Genomic DNA, 23,465 nt, shown 5'->3' on the forward strand with positions numbered 1-23,465 from the left:
AATCCGCCGGTTCCGGTTCCCCCCCCGCCGCGTCTCGTAGATGGGGAACCCGTTTATTCGGTTCGTCGTATTTTGGACGCTAGGCGAAGGGGACGCGGATTCCAGTACTTGGTGGACTGGGAGGGTTACGGTCCGGAGGAGAGGAGTTGGGTTCCTGCCAGGGACATCCTGGATCACTCTCTTATTGATGATTACTATCAACAGGTAGGCTCTCCTGGGAGCGCCAGGAGGCGCTCATAGGAGAGGGGGTACTGTCACGGTTCATGGATTCACTTACTCACCCTCGTGTGTTGTTGTGTGTGTGTGTGTGTGTGTGTGTGTGTGTGTGTGTGTGTGTGTGTGTGTGTGTTGGGTGTGAGTGAATGATTGTGTGGGCGTCACCCATTATGGTCTGATTGCGATCTGTTGCCAGCCGTGTCTTGTTAGTGGTTGTTATATATTGTGCTTGTCTTTATGTGTCTTTGTCAGTTCGTTGCAGGCTGTTCCCGGTGTCGTGTTCTCTGTGTGTTTCTTCCTGGTTTTTGGATTCTGGACTTTCGTCGTGTGCCCTGTTTTCTGGGTTGGATTATCCTTGTTCTCTGATACCCGCTGTAGCCCTGCGCCACCCAGTGCCTCGCCACTCTGCACGCCACAGCCTCTGCCTCGACTGACCCTTGGAGTGAAGTTATTGTACAGCATTTTCCTGTCAATAAATATTGTTATTCTTGCACTTGGATCCTCTGTCTGTGTTCATTCCGTGACAGTAAGTCACTGGGGCTGACATCAGTTATTACACACCTACATGCCACATTCAGATATGCATTAAATAGCAAATTAACGGATGAGGGAGAAAAACACAAATTCCGGATAATAAATGATTAGGAAAATGAAGATTTTTTCCACTTAAATGTGTTAGATGGAAGATTAAAATCTAATATAAAGAAACAAGATCCAAATCAGAACCATTAGTTTTGTACTTTAGGCCAAGAAACGCCAAGAGGGTGTTGGCTTGACAAAGATATAAATAATGGCTTAATGTGTAAAGAATGAGGTGGACCAAGATTCCTTTTGGACAGAGCAGAGAACAATTTGAAAGTGATGCAACATAACGTACTAATATAATTCCAGGTGGGGCTGCTTTTATCAGTCTTAAAAAATGTTGATCTCCTAAAACGTCTAATTATACTCTTAAACACAAATAAAGCTGTTTGATATATTTACAACTGAGTTATATTTAGCTGGCTCATTGACCCATTTTACTTGAATCCTATATGACAAATTATGGGTCACAATGACAATTTTTGAAAATGTTACACTAGAAATAGAAAAACATTTCTGTCCGTAAATAAGAAACAAAAGGATTATCCCAAATAGAGAATAATATTTTATCTATAGAGGTTGTCTTGGTTGTTGCTAAATTATTACCAAGCAGTTGCTATGGGACTGTGCACTACAGGAAATTTTCAAAAAGACCATAAAATGTGTATTGTAAGCACTGAATTTATTCATTAAAGTTTAGTTAATCAAAGCCATTTCTGTCTAGCCAGAGAAATTTAATTCATGTCTAAGGAATTTTAAGAATCTTAATCTTCTCTGTTTTTTTTTACAGTTTGCATCAAAAAGGAGAAAAACAACTACACAACTGTATTCAGAATATGTGATCGTGGTGGAAAGAACAATAAAAACATGGGAGATTTTCACACTGCTCCTGCATTAGCATTAAAATGTGGTTGAATTTTGTCAGAGCTCATTTTCTTTTATTTTGCTTTATCGTCTATAACAGGGATAGTCAACGTTGGTTGACTTATCGTTGAGTTTTGCTTCAACCTTGGAAAAAAAAAAAAAAAAAAAAAGATTAGGGCTGGAGCTAAACTCTGTAGGACAGCGGCACTCCAGGACCGATGTTGCCTATCTCTGGTGTATAATGTGGTTACATACATATAATGTGTTGACGTTGTGGTGTTTGTGGTGTCGTCATTGAAGTTGATCCTTTAAAGCGCTTTTTGTGGTTTATTGCGCTTAAAATATCAAATAAACACAAAATAATGTCAAAATGCCAGGCTTGGCGAGTATTCACATAAACATAGTTGGCTATGTCTAATTGGATGTGCCAATATATTGTATTTGTGCATTCGAATTTAAAGTGACAGCAGCTTAAAATACACTCTAAAAAGTGCTATTAAAAAAAAAAAAAAATAACATTTATTATTAGGCAACCCAAATTCAACCCTGGAATATTTGGCAACCCAGCGCTTGGTAAATATTGGACAGAACACATGCTGGGATATTTTGACGGAGCTTGTTGGGTTTCATATTAAACCTTTTGTTGGGTTGTTTTTTGACAGTGCTGGGTCATTGGGTCAACCATTCAAACTGATGTTTTTTCATTTTTAATAATTATAGGATAGTTCATATAAAATACTTTTATTTGATGGCAAGTCAGTCTTTACAATCATAAAATACTCAAAAAAAAAAAAAAAAAGAAAAAAAAAAAAGAGAGAGACTGTCACGCTGATTGCAGCAGAGATAAAGCAGGATCAAGGTGCAGCAGTCATTAATTAAACAAACTCAAAAAACTTCAAATACAGAATCTCAGGAGACAGGAACAAGGATAGGAACAGGGCAACAAACATAAAACAACATTAGGACTGACAGCAAACTGAAAGAAATACAGGGTTTAAATACAAGGCCAAACAGGAGCTAATGGCATGATCAACAAGGTAAATTAACTAGACACCTGAACTAAACTAACACAATCAGTGGCTATGGAAACTAACAGGGAGACAATGAAGGAGAACTGAACTGAACTAATTAATCAGGAAAACCCAAAATAGAAACAGACATGAACAGAACAAACTCAAACCGTGACAGAGACTCGATCACTTTTTATGATGAAAAGATTTAATTCATGCTTTTACTCACATGTTGATCAGCAAACATAAGCAGAAGCTCAACTGAACATGAATAACGCACAAGAACAAACCTCTTCCGGAAGTTCAAACGTGCTGCGTAACCAATGAGGTTCATTTGAGCTTCCGGCAGAGGTTTGTTCTTGTGAGTTATTCATGTTCGGTTGAACTTCTGCTTATGTTCGCTGATCAATATTTGCATGTAAGTGAAAGCCTAAATTGAATCTTTTCATCATAAAAAGCAATCGAGTCTCTTCAGAAAATTTGGACTAAACCGATCAATTCATATGGATTAGTTTTCCGATCTCTTTATGATCTTTTTGTGGTAGTTGCTCCCATTTTGTGAGCAACTCAGCAAAAAAACAGTGGGTTTTGATTGATTTGAGTCAATTAAACACACACAGCACCAGATATAATGTTATAATGCAGTCAATTTAAGATTTAATACATATATATATATATATATATATATATATATACACACACACACACACACACACACACACATGATCAGTTAAAGTGGATCTCATCTCATTGTTCTCTTCCACCCTGCTGCCTGGCTTTTCTACAGACACCTCTTACACCATCTCCTCTTCCTCTTTCAATGTCAACCACACTGTCACTATCCTATTTCTTTCCCTTTATCTCTTTCACCATGATCCAAACAATGCCCAGCTGCAGTGACAGGTAGCATGTAACAGACCAATTAGAACAAAGGAGATTATCATAAAATAAATACACGTAATGGTCCATATGGTCTGTGAGAACATTTCAGGGATCACAGAGACAAAGAGATAAAAGGAGATAGAAATAGCTTATTTACTGGCAGACCCTTTCACTATCTATAGTGCATGTATCCAAAACACAGTAATAGATATGGCCAATATCACTATTATTAGTTATAAATGTGATATAAATTATTTGTAGGTGGTCTTGCAGCTGAACAAGCTGCCATATAAGCACAGGGTGAAATTTTGACTGTCAGTGAACAGAATCGTAAATGTAATCAGAAATGTAGAAATGTGGTATTGAGTTTTGTGCTATGTAAACATGATGAAAATTGATTTATCGATAAACGGTCAAATTTTTGATGTATCTGTTGTTTGTTTTGAAGCTGAACAGATCTGTTGCTGTACCTTTACAGAGTGCAGAACCAGTATGGCCAGTTGGCCCAACCTACTTCAAATGCCTCAAATGTGAGTCATTGTGAAAAAGACAAAAACACAACTATCAGTAATATTTAATTAGATTTATTTATTTTACGCCTTGCCAAGAGATTTTTTTTTTTTTTTTTTGTTGTTGTTGTTTTTTAACAAGTAAAACAAGCCAAGCTTTTGTGTTGTTTTAAATAGAAAAATCCACAACTTTTAAGTCATCTGTAATTGTAGTTTGCAAAATAATTCAGTCAGATTGATTTCCCCTACAGTCCTGATTCAACAGTTAAAATATCATCTATCTTGCTGATGACATACCACTAGAAGATAATAAACAAGATACCTGTCGAAACTTGGAATAGTCAGAGGGCAGCGTTCTGCTCTGTATCAGAGGAACAAAGTGATTTTGTAACATATTCAGCGCTTTGCCTCATATATTGAAACTCTCAGCTGTTGTTTACTGTAGTCATGCCTACTTTTATTCATGATAAAGACTTTGTTTCAAAAGGGCTTTAGTTCAGCAGCAAAAGGAGCCCCTGTTGCCCCCCTCTGAACACGTCACTGAAGCCAGACAATATATAGGCCTATATATAAACACTATATTCAGCCCTATAGAACAAAAGTTTGGTGTAGAAAACAGCTATTTTAAATTGTAATAATATTTCAGAATATTGCTGTTTTTACTGTTTTTGATCCAATAAATGCAGCCGTGCTGAGCATAACAAACTTCTTTTAAAATTTTTACCAACCCCAAACTTTTGAATGGTGTATATATAAAACTGTTAACTAGTATAAAATAACTGTTGGAAAAATGCTGTACTATGTGGCCTATGCCAAGATACACCACTTCTGAAAGATTTATAAAAAAAAAAAAAATCCATATAAAGAAGAAACTTGCACCATAGTTCTATTGTTTATACATAAATGCAGTTATATCAAGGCAAACACTTAAAAATAAACAAAAAAATCCATTATATATAATAAACTAAACTGTCTAGGGCAGTTCCAGTTCTGAGTTAATTTATGGCAACACAGCAATTTTCTCATTGTGTTGAAGCATAGTCATATGGAAACATTGTTATTTCCTGTATATAAGAATTTCTGTATTAATATAAGAATTAATATGGTTTATATGTCAACCAGTGCTTGTGTGATGCCTCAATTGTTGGTTAATCGCAACTGATGAAATTAATGTTGTCTCTTTATGTGAAAATACATTGAGGGAATGGTGGTTCTGCCAGACCAATAGAGGGCACTGTGGCAGTGCAGTGTGTTGCGATAGGTCTGCTGTGCTGTTCGTCATAACCCAGCAAGCAGCGTGATTTTTTTTTTTCCTGTACCCGCTACACTTGATTCAGAAAGAATGAAAAACCATAGCAAAATGGTGACCTAGAGGATAAAGATATAGGACTAAAGATATGCTGAACAAGAACAATTTATATGCACAAGCGTTAACATTTATAGCAGCAACTTGCTAGTCAAACTTAAAAGTTTTGAAATTTTCATTCATAGTTTCATTAAAAATATCTGTTCCGAAGATACAGGTTTGGAATGACGTGATGGTGAGTAAATGATAACAGAATTTTCATTTTTGGGTTAACTAACCCTTTAATTCACCTTCTGGCTGTTTTTAATTAGCATTCCTGCTCCTCTGGAAAATCTCTCTGTTGCCATCCTGCTCCAAAGGCTTTACACCTCCACACAAATTCTAACAAATCTCAAAACGTGGGGCTGATCCTGTGCAACAGGTTAAGTAGGGAAGGGATGGTTTCGCAGAGTGAGATGTCAAATGAGTTAATCGAAAGAGAATTATCTTCTAGAGGTGCCACAGGCTCTACTACCTTGCGTTACAACACTGAAACACAGCACAAAACAAAATGTTGCAAATAAGGTGAACGCCCGCTCCCATTTTCAGTTGACAATACTTGTTTTTGATGATCAGTCCCTTATTATGTTTTATATATTGTATTATATTATATGTATGCCCGCCCTTACAAAAAAACAAAAAAAAAAAAAAAAAAAAAACAAACAAAAAAAAGGACACTTTTCACATTTCCAGAGTACTCAGAAGCAGAAGTCATCATGGTTGGGTAAACTTGGAATGGAATAGAAACTACAACAACTTACAACTTTTTTTTTTTTTTTTTTGCATTACCATTCGTACCAATAGCAAAAGTAAAATCCAAGATGGTGTTTATAAGACTAGATTGATTTTGGTAGTCTTAGCCGGTGTAATAGAAACACCCACACAGCAAATTTCATGCCAAGGTAATATATATATATATATATATATATACACACACAGTACTGTGCAAAAACTTAGGCCACCACCAGCTTTGTTGTTTTAGCAATGCTTTATTGACCATTAATATTTATTTTTGGGTTTTTTATTACAATACAAACAGAAAATACAGAAAATATGTACAAAATGTAAAATAATAATAATAATAATAATAATAATAATAATGGCTTCTTTAAGCAAAAATCTGTATTTAGTGTGACCTCCTGGACTTCTGAGAAAAATCTGAGAAACTTCTCATCATATTTTGAAAGTTTTCTTGGCCTTCCAGTCCTTTTCTATTCCATTTAGGTTTAAGAGAGCCGATTCCTGCTATTGCTCAAGAGTACAGGGAGGTCATTAAATACTTGCCACTTTAGCCTATAGAAGTCTTTTCTCTCTCTCTCTCTCTCTCTCTCTCTCTTTTTTTTAATACTGCATACAAATTTACTGTATTTTCTGGCTATATTCTAATAAAGAGACTGAGAAATAATTCTATATATAAATGAAAATATAAAAATCTTTGCAAGACATAAAACTGTGGAAACACGTCATCAGTTTGTGAAAAAGGTCCACTATAAATAAAATTGCAGTTGGACTGTTTTTTTTTTTTTTTTTAATCCAATCATTTCAGCTGTTTGCACATAGTTAAGTTATCTTACCCTTTGTTCCATCAGAGAAACCAAAAAGAGATTTTTTTAAAAGTATGTTTTCTAGTTTGATTTAGTCACAGCATTATAAAACATTCTAAGATGGTCTTTTCTGCATGAATGTAAGAGCTACTTTTACTAGTGATAGCAGAACGTTTGTTGTTGTTTTTTTTTTTTTTTTATGACCATGGTTTTGAAGTCTGCATGCTGAGGACATCTGCTGATTAAAGCTGCATAAATTCATTGGAAAGATTCAAGCAAATGAGCTAAGCCAATGTACAGTATCCTTAATAGAAAACAGTTTTAAACTTTTGCAAAACATATGTTTAGTTAATATATACAAAAAAATGTTTGCTGAGTACAATATGTAAATTCATATTTATACTTTGACATATGTGTGCAAAACTCAATCAATAATTTTATAACTTATTTGATATTTTATTTTAAATACACTACAGGTCAAAAGTTAGGAATAAGTAAGATTTTAATGTTGAAAATTGTTTTCTGCTCACAAAGGCTGCATTTAGGCTATTTGATCAAAAATTCTGTAAAGAACAGCAATATTGTGAAATTTAAAATAACATGATATGCGGATTTTGTAAAGTGGTGTAATCTATTAATTGATTTTGAGAATAATGAGGATGTGTTGTGTATTTAAACACATAAAAAAATGACACTAAAGAGATGTATTTCCCCATTTAGGCCTATTGTTCAAATGATAGGCTACATGATACAAACATGGTTGTTGAACTGTTATTGCAACCTTAGCGAACTTTCATTTGAATTATTTTTCTGTCTTACATTTAAAGATGTAAGCCTTGTTAGTCTACCAGAGTCAATGAACCCACCGCTTAAAACCCATCGTGTTGACGTAAAATAATTTACCTGTCAAGCAAAGCAATCTTGTAATCTGTTTTGAAGCGCTTGGATCTCTCTCTCTCTCTCCCTCCAGCTTTGTGTGTGTGTGTGTGTGTGTGTGTGTGTGTGTGTGTGTGTGTGTGTGTGTGTGTGTAAATTTATGAACAAAAGGAAATGCGAGATTATCATTTTATCAAACACAGATTCTCCTCTCATTTGGTTCCTGTTTTGTTATTAATTAGGGAACCAAACAAGAACATTCTAGGAACATTCTCTGTAGTTTTTTATTTTTTTTTATGATATAATGTTTTATAATGTTTTTACTATTAAAAGATAATTACCGTTGCTAAATTTTGATATATTGTTAATTTTGTTAACAATTAAACATGGAGCAACAAACACTTAAATTGTGTGCTCATTATATATTTATACAGGCTGATTGATTTATTTAAGACTGATTTACTATTAATGGTGCATGAATGTGTTAATAAATATGATGAAAATGAGGTTAATGAAATGTTACAGTAAGGTTAGGTGAATTTCCTGTGAAACTCTGCATTGTATTCCAATTCTGGATACAATAACATTCTTAAATTGAACAATTGTTTTTATTATTTTAACTAGACAGTTTAAAACATTCACAGTGGATTTGTGGAAACTTTTTTAGTAGGGAGCAATATATTATATTAGATGAAGATAAATTACATGAATTGTAAATAAAAACGTGATCAACACATTCTAAATCCATCCCTTAACATTAAATGTATAGTACCAAATTGTTTATTTGGAAAACAAGATCATCATCACTTTATATGACAGAATTTTCAAATAAATAAAATAATTTCCTAAATAACAGCTTTAAAATCACAGTTGCAAAGGTCCTGTATGCCCAGCAATACAGGAAAAAAATAATGTATCTTTTAAACATCAATGTTTTGTTCTTGAATATCTCTAGAAGAGGCTGTTTCGAGTGGTGTACTGCATGTTGTACGACTGTCTTCTGTGCCAACGTCTTCTGATTGCTGCACAGCACCCACAGAGTAAACACTAAAGACACAAACAGACACATTGAGAGTTAAGGTCCTGGAAGGGAATTTTATACACTTTAAAAAACAACTTTTAATCATCAGTATAGAAATATAAACACCATTTTCAAAGGCAAATCTAAGTCCATTTGTACTATAAGCATAACACATGACTGCTGTCATGAATCACTTTACTACCAAAGCACATATTTGACATTCAGTCATCATAGAACTTACGCAAAGGAGAATCCAGCAAGGTATAAGCCCGAGGACAATAGCCACAGGAACAATGATAGCCACAACCCATGCCGCATTTGTACTGTTGTTTGGGACTGTAGTGTTCAGAACTGTAGGGTAAGCGGTGGTTGGAGCAGGTGTAGCGAGAAAAATGGAGACCAAGCCAAAATTGTTTATGTCACTGTCTGAGAAAACATACACAACATTGGCCTCAATCACGCTGGAATTGTCACTGTGGAGAGATTAAAATGTACAATGAGAAATGAAACAACATAAATAAACTGATCTTACAATATACATTCCCTCACCCATGTACCAAAAGCTACCCACTGATAAGCAGATTTCTTAAAATCATTACAACATTCCTGCTCGAAATAAAAAAATTAAAAAAAAGACTGAGCCAGAACTTACTTGAAAATGATATTATTGAAATTAAACTGAGTCGTTGTTGTTTTATTTAGGATCTTGGACACCTGAAGAGTTCAGAAATAAACAGAGATTCAATTGTTTATTAATATGTTGTGGTTAATGTGATTGAAATAAAGCAATTTTAATTTCAGGGCAAGTTTTTGTAGGCACTGTATTGAAGCGTCTCTAACTCACAAATGTGTTAATATAGTTCTCGATCACTGTGTAGGTTTCGTTCCTGAGATCAAGTTTCTCAGACATGGATACATTGCTGATTTCAAATCCAAAGTTCAGAGAGAAGGAGGCATCATCAATTTCTTAGGGAGAAAAAAAAAAAAATTAGTTGTGTGGTTATATGTGGATGATAAAATTTCACATTCATTATTAGAGGGGATTACTGGTTTAAACATTTTCCTTCAAAGAGAGACATGAAAGCTTACTACTTTGCATTCAAATGTTATATTCACAACAACAAAAAAGGAACGTAAACTCACTTGTATAGGTGACATTCACAGAGCTCACAAGGTCATTCAGATCTTTTTCTGTGAGGGCTCGTTTAGTTCTCAGTTTTAATCCAATTAACAGAGAGTTAGCCACTTGTAGAACGGTACTCTCACTTGGTAGAGTGCCCCGTGTTTTAAACACAAGGCTAATGCGTATAATCACCTTCCTAAACCTGCAAAAGATAGTACATTTATTTATTTGGATGATTTATTCAATGTCACCAATAAGTTCAATACAATATTTTAACAGTAAGTGTTACAGGAGCGGTAAGATGGAAATTTTCAAAACATGGTAATAAAGAGAAATGTAAAGAGAAAATTCAAATGACTGGCATTGCAAAATTAGACTGGAATTATTGCTCTTACAAGCTCGGTGGAGAGGTGCTTATGGTGAGAGGGCTGGCTGTCGTTAAGACTGTAAAATAAAGTAATGGTTAGTGGAGGAGAATCCTGCTTTAAATTACAGTATTTGGTGTTTGTGGAGCAAGGCATTTAAAACATGACATAGCAGGTGTGAATGTTGTAATACCTCCATTAATTTTGAGAATTTCCTTGACAAAGGTGCTGTTTGTGTTTATGTTACTTTCAGAGAAAACATATGTAACATTGGCCTGAATCACGGTGTTATTATCACTGTGGGGAGATTTAAACATGCAATGAGGAACAAAAGTAAACAATTTTCCCTCACAAGTCATCTACTAGCATACTAAATATTACTCGCTGATAAATGCAGATTTGAGACATTTCTGCTCAAAATATAATAAAAATAATTCAGAACTTACTTGAAATCAACTTGTTTGATATCAAACTGAGGAGCTGAGGGGTCATTTAGGATCTCGGTGAGCTGAAGAGTGGAGCAATAAATATAAAAATGAATGTATTTATTAATAGGTTAATGTTAGTGTGATTAGAATAAGGCATATTCATTTTCAGGGTCTTTTCATTTTCATTCATTTTCAAGTTTTCGTGGAAAAAAAAAAACAAAAAACAAAAAAAACACTGTATCGAAGTGTCTCCAACTCACCAATTTGTTTATAGTGGTTTGGATTGAAACGTAGGTTTCATTCCTGAGTTCGATTTTCTCTGACATGGATATATTGCTGATTTCAAATCCAAATTTGAGAGAATAGCTGGTATCATTAATTCCTTAACATATAGAAAAAAAAATAAAAAATTAGTTGTGTGGTTATATATGAGTGGTGAAACTGCATTACACAATCCTTTTTAGAAGGGAATAATTGACTGAAATATTTATTATTATTTTCCTTGAAAGAAAGCTATTGCACAGATCTACACTATATGCATTATTTGCAATCAAATGTCATATTCAGAACAAAAAGTAACCTAAGAGGACAGAAAAACTCACTTATAAAGGTGACATTCGCAAATCTGACATCTGAAAGTTTTGTTGAGAGAAGTTTAGTTCTGAAACGTGGGTCGATCAAAGAATTGACCAGTTGTAGAATGTCATTCTCACTCGGTATTGGGCCCACCGTTTTGAACATGAGCTGAATATTTATATAAACCCTCCTCATCCTACTAAAGATGATATAAAAAACAGGAATGTAAAGACATTTTCAGAAAACAACTAACTTTGAGAAAATTAAACTGGAATCGTTGCACTTACACTGTTGGAGGAGAAGTTGTGCTTGTTGTCAGAGGGCTGGCTGTTGTTAAGACTGTAAAATAAAGTAATGATTAGTGGAGGAGGCTTACAGTTACAGTATTTGGAGTCTGTGGAGCAATTCATTGTCAGTTTTGACAAACCTGTCTGTGAACCAAGCTCATTTAGGAAGCTGAATGGTTGTATGACATCTTCAGCCTGGAAGGTGTATCCCATACTGCCATCAATCTGGTTTGATGTGCTTCTGCAGGAAAAATCAAAGAAATAGTTGGAAAGAGTTTGCAATACAGATTTAGGAAATGGATTCATTTTGTTTGCTTTTTTAATGTCAGAAATTGAATATAATAGAAGTAAGATTGCATCTCACGTGAAGTTGGAGGTCTTGGGTACAAAAACTTGTTTCCCAGGATCATTCAGAAGAGTGTTCAGCTGCAGGAGAAAATCAAACCATTCATCAAACTCTGGGGAAGTTTGGCATTGGAACTAAACCATTTTAGAAGGTTAATTTTTTATATTTACCGCATTATTGGTTTTATTCTGCACTTTCTGGTAGGTGTCGCCTCTGAGATCAGAATTCACTGGCATGCTGATGTTGTTCAGGTTAAATGTAAAGATGACAGCATAGGAGGTTTCTGAGATTTCTGTTAGGAGAGAAATGTTTGTTTGTTTGTTTGTTTTTTTGTTTGGCTAAAACTTGCCATTCATAATTGATTTATTCATTCCCATTTCAAAAGTATTTGATGATTCAACTTACTCTGATAGGTGACATTCACCACCTTCACTGAATCATTGAGCTGTGACTCTCTGCGTTGCCGGAGAGTGTTGATAGCACTGAGGACCAGAGCTTCACTGGGGACTGGAGATGAAGAGTTGAACAGCAGCTTGCTTGTGACCACTGCTGAACCAGATCTGTAAAGAGCACCGCTTTTGATTAATACAGTTCACTTTTTTGTGATAAATTTAAGACTCCATAAAAGGTTGCAATTTTTGTAAATGGAAAATCAACACTTGCATTGGGCTTGGAGAAGTCGAGGGGAAGCTGGATATTGTGCTTGGAGACACTGTTGTAGTGGTCAGTTCTGCAATGAAAGGCAGAAACACACAATAAAACTCAGATTTAGAGAAAAAGATTTTTCTTCTAATTTGTCTAGGTATATATCATCATTATTGACATACCCATCTGTGAACGAAGCTCATTTAGGAAGCTGACTGGTTGTATGACATCTTCATCCTGGAAGGTGTATCCCATACTGCCATCAATCTGGTTTGATGTGCTTCTGCAGGAAAAATAAAAAAAAAAGTATTTGGAAAGAGTTTGCAATACAGATTTATTGAAATTTTCAAGGAAATGGATTCATTTTGTTTGCTGTTTTAATGTCCCGCAATCAGAAATAGAATATAATAGAAGTAAGATTGCATCTCACGTGAAGTTGGAGGTTTTGGGTACAAAAAGTTGTTTCCCAGGATCATTCAGAAGAGTGTTCAGCTGCAGGAGAAAATCAAACCATTCATCAAACTCTGGGGAAGATTGGCATTGGAACTAAACCATTTTAGAAGGTTAATTTTTTATATTTACCGCATTATTGGTTGTATTCTGCACTTTCTGGTAGGTGTCGCCTCTGAGATCAGAATTCACTGGCATGCTGATGTTGTTCAGGTTAAATGTAAAGATGACAGCATAGGAGGTTTCTGAGATTTCTGTTTGGAGAGAAATGTTTGTTTGTTTGTTTATTTGGCTAAAACTTGCAATTCATAGTTGTTTTATTCATTCCCATTTCAAAAGTATTTCAACCTTAAATGATGAAACTTACTCTGATAGGTGACATTCACCACCTTCACTGAATCGTTGAGCTGTGACTCTCTGCGTTGCCGGAGAGTGTTGATAGCACTGAGGACCAGAGCTTCACTGGGGACTGGAGATGAAGAGTTGAACAGCAGCTTGCTTGTGACCACTGCTGAACCAGATCTGTAAAGAGCACCGCTTTTGATTAATACAGTTCACTTTTTTGTGATAAATTTAAGACTCCATAAAAGGTTGCAATTTTTGTAAATGGAAAATCAACACTTGCATTGGGCTTGGAGAAGTCGAGGGGAAGCTGGATATTGTGCTTGGAGACACTGTTGTAGTGGTCAGTTCTGCAATGAAAGGCAGAAACACACAATAAAACTCAGATTTAGAGAAAAAGATTTTTCTTCTAATTTGTCTAGGTATATATCATCATTATTGACATACCCATCTGTGAACGAAGCTCATTTAGGAAGCTGACTGGTTGTATGACATCTTCATCCTGGAAGGTGTATCCCATACTGCCATCAATCTGGTTTGATGTGCTTCTGCAGGAAAAATAAAAAAAAAAATATTTGGAAAGAGTTTGCAATACAGATTTATTGAAATTTTCAAGAAAATGGATTCATTTTGTTTGCTTTTTTAATGTCCCGCAATCAGAAATAGAATATAATAGAAGTAAGATTGCATCTCACGTGAAGTTGGAGGTTTTGGGTACAAAAAGTTGTTTCCCAGGATCATTCAGAAGAGTGTTCAGCTGCAGGAGAAAATCAAACCATTCATCAAACTCTGGGGAAGATTGGCATTGGAACTAAACCATTTTAGAAGGTTAATTTTTTATATTTACCGCATTATTGGTTGTATTCTGCACTTTCTGGTAGGTGTCGCCTCTGAGATCAGAATTCACTGGCATGCTGATGTTGTTCAGGTTAAATGTAAAGACGACAGCATAGGAGGTTTCTGAGATTTCTGTTTGGAGAGAAATGTTTGTTTGTTTGTTTATTTGGCTAAAACTTGCCATTCATAGTTGTTTTATTCATTCCCATTTCAAAAGTATTTCAACCTTAAATGATGAAACTTACTCTGATAGGTGACATTCACCACCTTCACTGAATCATTGAGCTGTGACTCTCTGCGTTGCCGGAGAGTGTTGATAGCACTGAGGACCAGAGCTTCATTGGGGACTGGAGATGAAGAGTTGAACACCAGTGTGCTGTTGACAACTGCTGTTGTTTGAGTTGTTGCAGCTCCAGATTCAGTCAGTGGATTCACAATAGTAGTTGGGGAGGCATCAGTTGTTGACATTGACAATGACATAGTGGTTTCTTGAGTAACAATTATGAGTGTCGGTGCACTGGTTGCAGTGGTTGCTAAAGAAATAGTGCTTTGAGCTTCAAAAGCAGTTGGATCTGGATTGTGTGTCACTGAAATTTGAGTTGCATTTTGTAAAGATGTGGTTGTCAGAAATGTTGTAATTTCTGAGAACATTGGCATGGTTGTGGGAGTGACAAATGTTGTTGCTGTAGGAGGTTTGGTTGTTGTCGTGAAAAGTGGTGTTATGGATTGAGATATAGTTGTTGTTCTTGAAGATAGTGCTGTGGTTGGAACTGCATTTTCTGTTGCTGGAGGAACAGTTGTAGGTTCTGAGGATATGAGTGTGGTTGTGGGGGTCACATCTGTGGTTGTATAAGCTTCACTTGTTATTGTTGAAGATGGTTTCTCTGTTGAAGCAATATTTTCTGTTGCTGGAGGTGCAGTTGTAGGTTCTGGGAATATAGGCATGGTTTTGAGGTTTACAGCTGTGGTTGTTGAAGCTTCAGTTGTTGAAGATTGTGCTGTTGTTGTGGGAGCAGCATTTGTTGCTGTTGTAGTTGGCAAGGATGTGAGTGTGGTTGTGGGTGTCACAGCTGTGTTTGTAGCTTCTTCATTTGTTGTTGTTGAAGATGGTGGTGTTGTTGTTGGAGCAGCATTTGCTGTTAAATCTGTGGTTATTGAAGATTCAGTTCCTGTTGCCATTGAAGATGACATTGTGTTTGAAACTGTAGCTGTTGTTGGATATTCTGTTGAAGCTTCATTTGTTATAGAAGATGCCACTGATGTTGAATCAGTAGTTGTAGGAGGTGTAGTTGTGAAAGTCACAGCTGTACATTTTTGATTTTGTTTGGGGGTCATAGCTGTGGCAATAGACGCTTTAGTTTTTATAATACAAACTTCACTGGCTGTTTGTGAAACTGGTGTTGTTGGTGCAGTTGTAGTTGGGGAGGATACACCTCCACAAACGGTACACCATACACATACTGTCCAGAAAAAAATAAATAAACATATTTCATCATTACCTTTTGATCTTTTAAAATTCAATTTAGACTATTTGTAGAGTTTTTGATTATGTCTGCCATTTTCTTTATTTATCAATTTCTCAGCACATAATGTCCAGGTTTAATGTAAAGTATACTTACATATGGTGAGAAAAACTGTCCATCTGACATCATTTTTTGAAATGAAACACCACCTAAAATAGAAGATCAATCATTTATTTTATGTCTTTATGAAATTTCAGAACATTTACATTCAAAGAGCTTTATGAGTTGTGCTATAAAGTATTGATATTGTTTCTCTTGCAGAATTGCCAGTCTACAAATGATAAATCTTTGTAGAAATAAATCTAAAAAGCTCTAAAGTAAAACTTTCCTTTAGAGAAGATTTAAAGGACTAAAATTGTGAACAATTGTCAGGCTTTCAGATAAATTAAAACATTTTATTTATTAATTCTGTCACAAACACAGTAGGTTTAACAAACATGCTTTTCATATCATTCAACAAAGCCGGTTCCAACTGCATAGACTAGTTTTCAAAGCACTTTTTGATCGATTTTGTATGCTTTTGTCTCAAAATTTCCTTTCTCTGTGGAAATATTTCTCATGACATACATTTACATGTAGCCTACTCATTATCCGAAGCAGCTCATTTTGCATTCAAAATATATACAGTTCTACTGGTTCTTGCATTCCCTGGGAATCTAACATATGACCCTGGTGTCAAATTCTACTGTTTTCACCACAGGAATGCACATAGTTTTCAAACAAAGATTGAAACAGATTAAAGGTGCAATAGGTGATTCTCTACAGAAATAATTTTTGTTATACAGGTTGAAAGTCTCCTCATATCCTGATTGCAATCAATGTTAAATGGTCTTAATGTATTTTTTATAAATATATATCGTCTGTCGAAGGCATAGGACCATAAAACATTCATCCAATCATTACATTCAATCCGAATGTTTTTACATACCCTCGTGCACCGTTTGCGCAGACATCATAGGTCATCGGCTCGTTAACCGCTGAGGCAGACCAGACTAAAAATTTTACCTTTTTGTCATCCTAACAAAATACAGAGTGCCGCATGACCAGGAACCATTTTCTAATTATTGGGTGGGACTTGTCCCCCTCAATGTCTATGGTGGTTACGGCCCTGCTTAACGTTACACATATGCTGTTGCTTGTTGCTGCCTGTGGTCTATGTTTCCTTCAGTTACATCTTGTAATTTACAAACTTTAATTATCTCAATGAAGAGTTGTAGCTGTGCTTCAAGCTGTTAGCTTCAAGTGTTGAATGGTGATGTGATGTGTTTTCATGTTGTATGTTGGGTATTTTAGTAAAATAAATATTTAAAAAAGACATTTATTTATTTATTTATTTATCCATCTATCTGTGTGTGTGTGTGTGTGTGTGTGTGTGTGTATCTGTCTGCCTATCATTCTATCTTTCTCTGTTCATAAGGCCTATAAATGTTTATTTTAAGACTATTTTTATATAATATTTTCTATAATTTTTTCAAAACTTTCAAACAAGGATTTGTCAAGACAGCATTCAAAAAATTTTTTGACAAACTTTGCTTTTCTAGTTGAAAATGTATTTGAATGTTTTCGAATTTTATTTTCTTCCTTGGTACTTAATTTCAATTCAAATTCAAAATTGCAATTGTAATTTAAAAGGCATTCCCAATTCAGTTTTGAATGGTGTACAACCCCTTTGATATAAAGTTGATACAAGTTGACAACAAATAATACAAGCAGATACAGGGGCTAATGTAAACATATATTTACATAGTATAAATCAAATAAAGTATTATACAGTATTATAAGCTATATGATATCAATCATTTCATATGTAATCATTTGCCTACCTCCTTATGCTGTTCAAATTCATAACCATGTACACCAAATGGTATTGCAATGCTCTATGTGATTTGTCTTCTTAGTTCAAATGTAACAGACTGGAAAGCACAATTTTGGGTGATACTATATCAAAGGCAGACTGACGTTTGTAGGGTGTGGTAAAAAGTGTAGTTTGGCAACCAAACGCTCTAGTACGTAATACAGAAGCTGATGCTATTATTCCCTGCCTACAATGAAGGGTGTAAATACAATGCTGATTACTGCTAACGTGAATGTCAAGAATTTATTTCTGTCAGAATGATGAAAGGTGTTTTGGTGACAACAAAGTGTCTATTTTGATGTAAGATAAAATAAAAGGCATAAAGAAATAAAAAGTAAAATAAAACCTATAAAAGGCTTTATGAAATAGATGAACAATAAGCCAGAATAAATCAGAGTTTATTTGCTACACACATTATATAATCAATGGTAATTGTTGTAGAAGCCTATAAATGTTTCATTATAAAAAGTTGAAGTTTGTTTCAAAGTTATTAAATTATGTTTTAACATAGAGACAATTTAAAAGGCTATACTGTCAGTAGCACATTTATTTATTTATTACTAATATTTTTATTTGAATAGTACATTCATGGTGATACTATGAATGATTTAGCTAAACCGCTTTACTCTTAAATTTGATAAAGGACCTGTCACATGCCATTTCTAAAATTGTGGATACCCTCTCCCCTCGTGGGCCCAAAGAGTAGACTCTACCCCCACCTCCCTGCCAAGGGACAGCCTTCTACCTAACTTATGATTTTAAATTGTTGAGATTTGACAGTAGAGAAGAGGTGAAATGTGGTGAAATGACAATCATCAAATGTACAATTAAATCATTATATTGTTTCAGCAAAACTCACTTTTAGGCTAAGGAGTGATTTCATATTTAATATTTTAATTTAATAATTGTGTGCACAGTATATACTGGTGCTGTAAAAAGCCTGCAAAGCCACAAACTAAAAAAAAAAAAAAAAACTTTAATTCTTTCATATAAGAATAGATTTAGGGTGTGAGTCTCAATGTTTCTTTCATGCATACGTACAAAAGGACGTCTATCAGATAAAAATGGGATTGCTCTCATATTTTGGTGTTATACTGGTATAAGGTGTGTCTTGGAATGTTCAACAAAGTGCGCACATGCACACATAGACACACACACACAGCAACTTGCGTAGACAGAACGTTAGAGGCTATTCGGAATGAACAATCACTATTTAGGCTTAAACTTTATTTAGACTATAGAGGTACTACAATACAACAGCATATCAACTGACTTGTAACCTAAAGCGAGCGCTATTTAGATTTAAATATTTAATTATTAATAATTGCTTCTCTGTAATTTTAATCTCTTCTGAATCGACCATCTCAGGCTAACTGTTCGTATCGCTTGTTCATGTGCCAGTAAAGGTTACAGCATCTTGTAACCTACATTCTATTGTACAAAGCGGCTTTTAAAGTAAAGCCAGCTGGTGGACTATTAACTGAGCATATTTTACAAGCCATTTTGCAATGATATACTCTCATTTATCAATGTCCTCTGTGATTTCATATGCCAGTAAAAGCCAGAGAATCAGTCGCATTTCAGAACTTATTTTGTTCTGAATTTGTTCAGTATAGAATTAGAGACTCACTGTTGTACTATAAATATATGCTAAAGTTTAATACTTCCTGCTTAATTAATTAGCACCTTAATACATGTGGTATTACATTGGTAATGCATATTGGTATTTGGTAGTTAGCCTAAGGTATTGTGATGGCAATGAGTAAAGGCCGTAACCATGCCCAACTCTGTGATTTATTGCAGACATTGCTTTTCCAGTGGGAATTGACCTGATATATCATACATAACTGACATCCACAATAATAATCACTGTTAAGACCTGAAAATGAATCACTTCTGAAGAGAAAAGGTTTTATATAGCTATATGTGCTACTTTCAGATTTTCAAAGTTGCTCAGACTCACACAGGTCCAGGCTAGCTATAATATGAAAACACAATTAACTTCATTGTAAACCATTTAGTGTCAAATTGTTGAGCATTTACTGCTACACAAGGTTTATTCACTGTATTTCACTGCTTATTCTCTGTTTGTGGACATGCAGACTATTCAGTTCACATGCTTTGCTATTTAATATTCACACTATGCCACTGTACTATTATAACATATGGCCTAAAATAACAACTGAAAAAAAAAAAAAAAAAAAAAAAAAATAATGACATAAAATACGATTCTTTTCCTATGATATCAAACTTCAGTCAAAACTTTGCTTAGCTCTAAAGAGGGTGTAGACTGCCCTGAGTACACATATCTCACTTGGGATTGGCCAAGTGCAAAGATTTAGCAATAGCTGCAGGTTCACTTCTAATTTTAGATTACACAGCTGTCAATATGGAATTGTCTAATTAATTAAGATAATTGTTTATTTATGATATAAGTAATACAATATTATGTTCTATATTACTTTATATTACTTACATCATAGATTAAACTATAATAAATCAAGTGACTGGCTCAAAAACAAAAACAAAAAACAAGACGTCAGCACCCTTCCAGGGAAGATCTGTTTTAGAAAAACATTTTTTTAAATGCAGAATAAATGAAACCAGTTTAACCAGCTTTTGTGGTTTGCACTTCAGTGTCTACGAATACTGGAGTGAGACCGCGGTTAAAGATGCCATGAAATGAAAGCTCTAGCGGAAAGACTGAAATGTTATGTCACTTATTAGTTTCAATCTAATCAATCATTATCTAACACTTGGAGTATAAAAGATTGGTACTTACACATGTCTGAGTTCGCAGATGCTGACGCTAACCTTCACCTCCATTCTCCCCACCACCACCAGGATGGTCCTTGTCCATACCTCCCAGGGGGTCGGCTACGCCCCTGCCTTCATCTTCAGGCAGGGAATGCAGAGTCCGAAACCCTCAGGATGTGAGCTACAGACAGGGCCTATGCCAAAAGAACTTTATTTTACAATATTATGCTTGCTTATTGTTAATAAATATCATTGTTACGTTATCTAATAAATATCATTGTTACGTAACCATTGTAACTGGTGAGGGATAGGCTATAAGAATCAACAGTAAATTGCCATAGATCAACATAAGCTTGTTTGCCACATTTTGATACAGAACAGCTGAAAATGAAACTTACCTACGTAAAAAAAAATTGGTTCTAAACAGTACTAGTTCCCCTTCGAAAGGGAACTCGCACTGCGTCCTCTTACGTCTTTCAGGGACTGTTTTGTTTTAAGCACTATTTAAAGGTAAGAACGGCTGTTTACAGACATTTCAGTCAGTGTGCACATCCATGTTTAGCTACCTGGTAACACACTTGACTCGTGCGTCTTTGTTAGAGCATGCATGCCCAGTGCTTGAGAGTTCTGTCGGCACGCGTTGTGATTGTTTCCCGCCGAGGAAAGCTCCACTCTCGTTTGTCTGTCTCTTCTCAAGGGAAGCAGGATGGGTTTTTTGTTATGAGAGTGTTCAGCTGATATAGGATGCGTCCTCTATATCAGTAAGCAATGCTCTATGTACGTTTGGACGAGCGATGTGTAGGTTTGTGTGCAAGCTTTACATCTATGGCAGGCCTCATTTACGTTAAGGCCTCCGCTTTCTGTTGTCACAGGTTGAGCTTTGTAGGTCGCCTCACCGTTGGTGAGAATTGTTATAGTTTTAATGACCTCAGCTCCCTATAGAGAGGATTAAAGGGGGTGTTTATTCATATTAGGTGCTTTTTATCAGGCCTGAGGATGGACCGATGTTGGGTTCTGTTCCATTATTATTAACCCTTACGCATAAGGGCTAGGTATTGAGTGCATCCTTTCAGTCTACAGCAGTATGGCAGGCCTCATCTACATTTAGGCCTCCATTTACTGTAGTTACAGGTTGAGCTTTGCAGGTTGCCTTTTCTGGCGTGAGAGCCATTTTACATTTAGTGACCTCAGCTCCCTATAGAAAGGAATAAGAGGGGGCTTTTATTCTTTTATATCCCAGGCGCTTCACACCAGGCCTGAGGCTGGACCAATGATGTGTTGGTTCCATCCTTTTTTAACCCGTCTGTGGATCCGGCACAGAGCTTGTTAGTAAGAGCATCCTTTCAGACTGCAGAGTATGGCAGGCCATTTTTACATTTAGGCCTCTGCTCTTTGAAGTCTCAGGTTGAGATTTTAGGTTACCTCTCCCTCTGTGAGAGCCATTGCAAATTTAGTGACCTCAGCTCCCTGTAGATAGGAATAAGGGGATGTTTATTCTATGTTTTTTGTAATGGGGCATTTAAACTGGGGCCCTGGAGCTCCCATTATTAGGGAATGTTATCGTGGCACCCTTACTATGTGCCTCTTTTCTTTATGAGGTCTTAATAGTGGGTAGCATTAAGAACGAAATATCACCTGTAGTGAATGGCATGGCCTCCTTTCGATCTGAGAGTTGGTTTTTTTAGGCTGCCTCTCATCCGAGCTTCAGGTACTTGATATGTCAGGTGTTCGGCCCTCAGGGGCCGCCCTGATAATCCTCCTGGGTTGAGTGGGCTGGCTTCCTCTCGTTAAAGAGAGTTGTTTGTCAAAGCTGCCGCTCTGCTGAGCTCCAGGTAATATCACGATTTGAGGTGTTTGGCCTTTGTTAGGCCCCCTTGATACCTTCCCTAGGTCGAGTGAAGTGGTTTCCTCTCACTTAGAGAGTAGAAGGCGATATGCTGAAGCCTCTGCTCCCCCGAGCTCCAGATAGATCATGACGGTAGGTGTTGGCCCTCTCTGGGCCACCATTGACATCACCCTGTGATGAGTGAGCTGGCTTCCTCTTGTCTGAGAGTTTTTATTGAAGCCTCTGCTCCACTGAGCTCCAGGTAGTTGATGTCCTTAAGTGATGGCCTGTTAAGGCCACCTTGACATTCCCTGTGGTGAGTGTGTTGGTTTCCTCTCACTTGTAGAGTCGTTTTGTTGAAGCCTCCGCTTCATTGAGCTCCAGGAAGGTCATGAGTGCGTGTGTGCTGGCCCTTCTTTTGGGCTGCCCCGACATCCGACCTAGGTTTGTACTCAGGAATATGTCTTTTTTGACAGAGGCGGTTCAGCTGTAGCTTTCCGCCTCCTAGCATGCAGTAGCCCGGAGTAGGCTACTCCTTGGAGAGCCTCTCCAGCTTAAGACTAGCAGCTAGTGATCCTAGTACACCTCCTCTCTTTGTGAGAGTCGTCCCCGGCCGGGGCCCCGCCTTCTGCATTAGGCTATTAATGCAAGTGGCAGGCCTTACGGCCTCCTCAATGTATCTAGGTTGAGCTGAAACTCCTCTTGATATTAGAGTATAAGCGATATGCTGAGCTTCAGTTCCCTGGTGGTGTTAGGCACAGACAAATAGCCAGGTGTTGTAGGCTTTCGTTGAAAGCCTCCCCTTTGGTTGTCCTTGAGCATTGTTAGACTTCCTCTCATTTAGAGAGTGGAAAGCACTGTGCTGAAGTCTCCACTCTCAATAGCTTTGGTAGTAGCTAGTTTGAGCTTGGAGCATCTCCATTCCTCCAGAGCTGAGCTCAGACGGCTTTTCTCATCTTGGAGCGAGAGTTTTTGCTCAGGTTTTTACCTTTGAGCCTTTCTCAGGTTAGCTCACTTCGCTCCCAGAGCTCTGTGCCCCATATGTGCCCAACACCAGTGATGCTCAGGTTGAGCGTGTCGAGTACTCCCCCTGTGGCCATGTTATGCTAGAGTAGTAGGCCCTGACTGAGGCCTCCTCGTCAGCCTGGTCGCATAGTTTTGTACTCCCTTTGTTTTAAGGGTAGAAAGCGATATGCTGAGTACACAGCTTGTTATGGCAATGCGAACGAGTATTCCAAGCCTGCATACCTCTAGTGG

The 23,465-nt window shown here is 36.4% G+C and overlaps 1 protein-coding gene across 9 annotated transcripts; it reads right to left on the minus strand.

The window, feature by feature from the left end:
* Positions 1 to 8,422: 8,422 nt before the first annotated feature.
* On the minus strand, positions 8,423 to 17,700 carry LOC127511093 (uncharacterized). 9 transcript variants are annotated; one of them, XM_051891580.1, is made up of 27 exons: positions 17,595 to 17,700; positions 15,868 to 15,920; positions 14,494 to 15,708; positions 14,259 to 14,380; positions 14,107 to 14,168; positions 13,859 to 13,959; positions 13,695 to 13,761; positions 13,437 to 13,591; positions 13,202 to 13,323; positions 13,050 to 13,111; positions 12,802 to 12,902; positions 12,638 to 12,704; positions 12,380 to 12,534; positions 12,145 to 12,266; positions 11,993 to 12,054; positions 11,769 to 11,869; positions 11,629 to 11,680; positions 11,368 to 11,540; positions 11,026 to 11,147; positions 10,784 to 10,845; positions 10,531 to 10,634; positions 10,368 to 10,416; positions 9,993 to 10,174; positions 9,694 to 9,815; positions 9,502 to 9,563; positions 9,091 to 9,322; positions 8,423 to 8,875 (listed from the first exon to the last, which is right to left on the minus strand). In XM_051891580.1, exons 1-27 carry the CDS (start codon positions 17,621 to 17,623, stop codon positions 8,780 to 8,782), a joined length of 3,852 nt encoding a protein of 1,283 aa, XP_051747540.1. In that variant the 5' UTR covers positions 17,624 to 17,700; the 3' UTR covers positions 8,423 to 8,779. The 9 variants fall into 9 exon arrangements, with proteins under 9 accessions (XP_051747540.1, XP_051747550.1, XP_051747587.1 ...); XM_051891590.1 differs by lacking the exons at positions 13,437 to 13,591; positions 13,695 to 13,761; positions 13,859 to 13,959; positions 14,107 to 14,168; positions 14,259 to 14,380; XM_051891627.1 differs by lacking the exons at positions 13,202 to 13,323; positions 13,437 to 13,591; positions 13,695 to 13,761; positions 13,859 to 13,959; positions 14,107 to 14,168.
* Between the last annotated feature and the right edge of the window lie 5,765 nt (positions 17,701 to 23,465).

This window comes from Ctenopharyngodon idella, chromosome 1 (genome assembly GCF_019924925.1).
Source record: "Ctenopharyngodon idella isolate HZGC_01 chromosome 1, HZGC01, whole genome shotgun sequence".
Classification (NCBI taxonomy): Eukaryota; Metazoa; Chordata; class Actinopteri; order Cypriniformes; family Xenocyprididae; genus Ctenopharyngodon; species Ctenopharyngodon idella.

Bases quoted from the DNA above. Each gene is read 5' to 3' on its own strand.
- LOC127511093 (XM_051891580.1), bottom strand. From the start codon at position 17,623: ATGGTTATGAATTTGAACAGCATAAGGAG. The intron at 14,169-14,258 runs GTAAATATAAAA...TTTCTCCTGCAG, and splicing joins AGAATACAACCAATAATGCG to CTGAACACTCTTCTGAATGA. The intron at 13,762-13,858 runs GTATGTCAATAA...CTTTCATTGCAG, and splicing joins TGAGCTTCGTTCACAGATGG to AACTGACCACTACAACAGTG.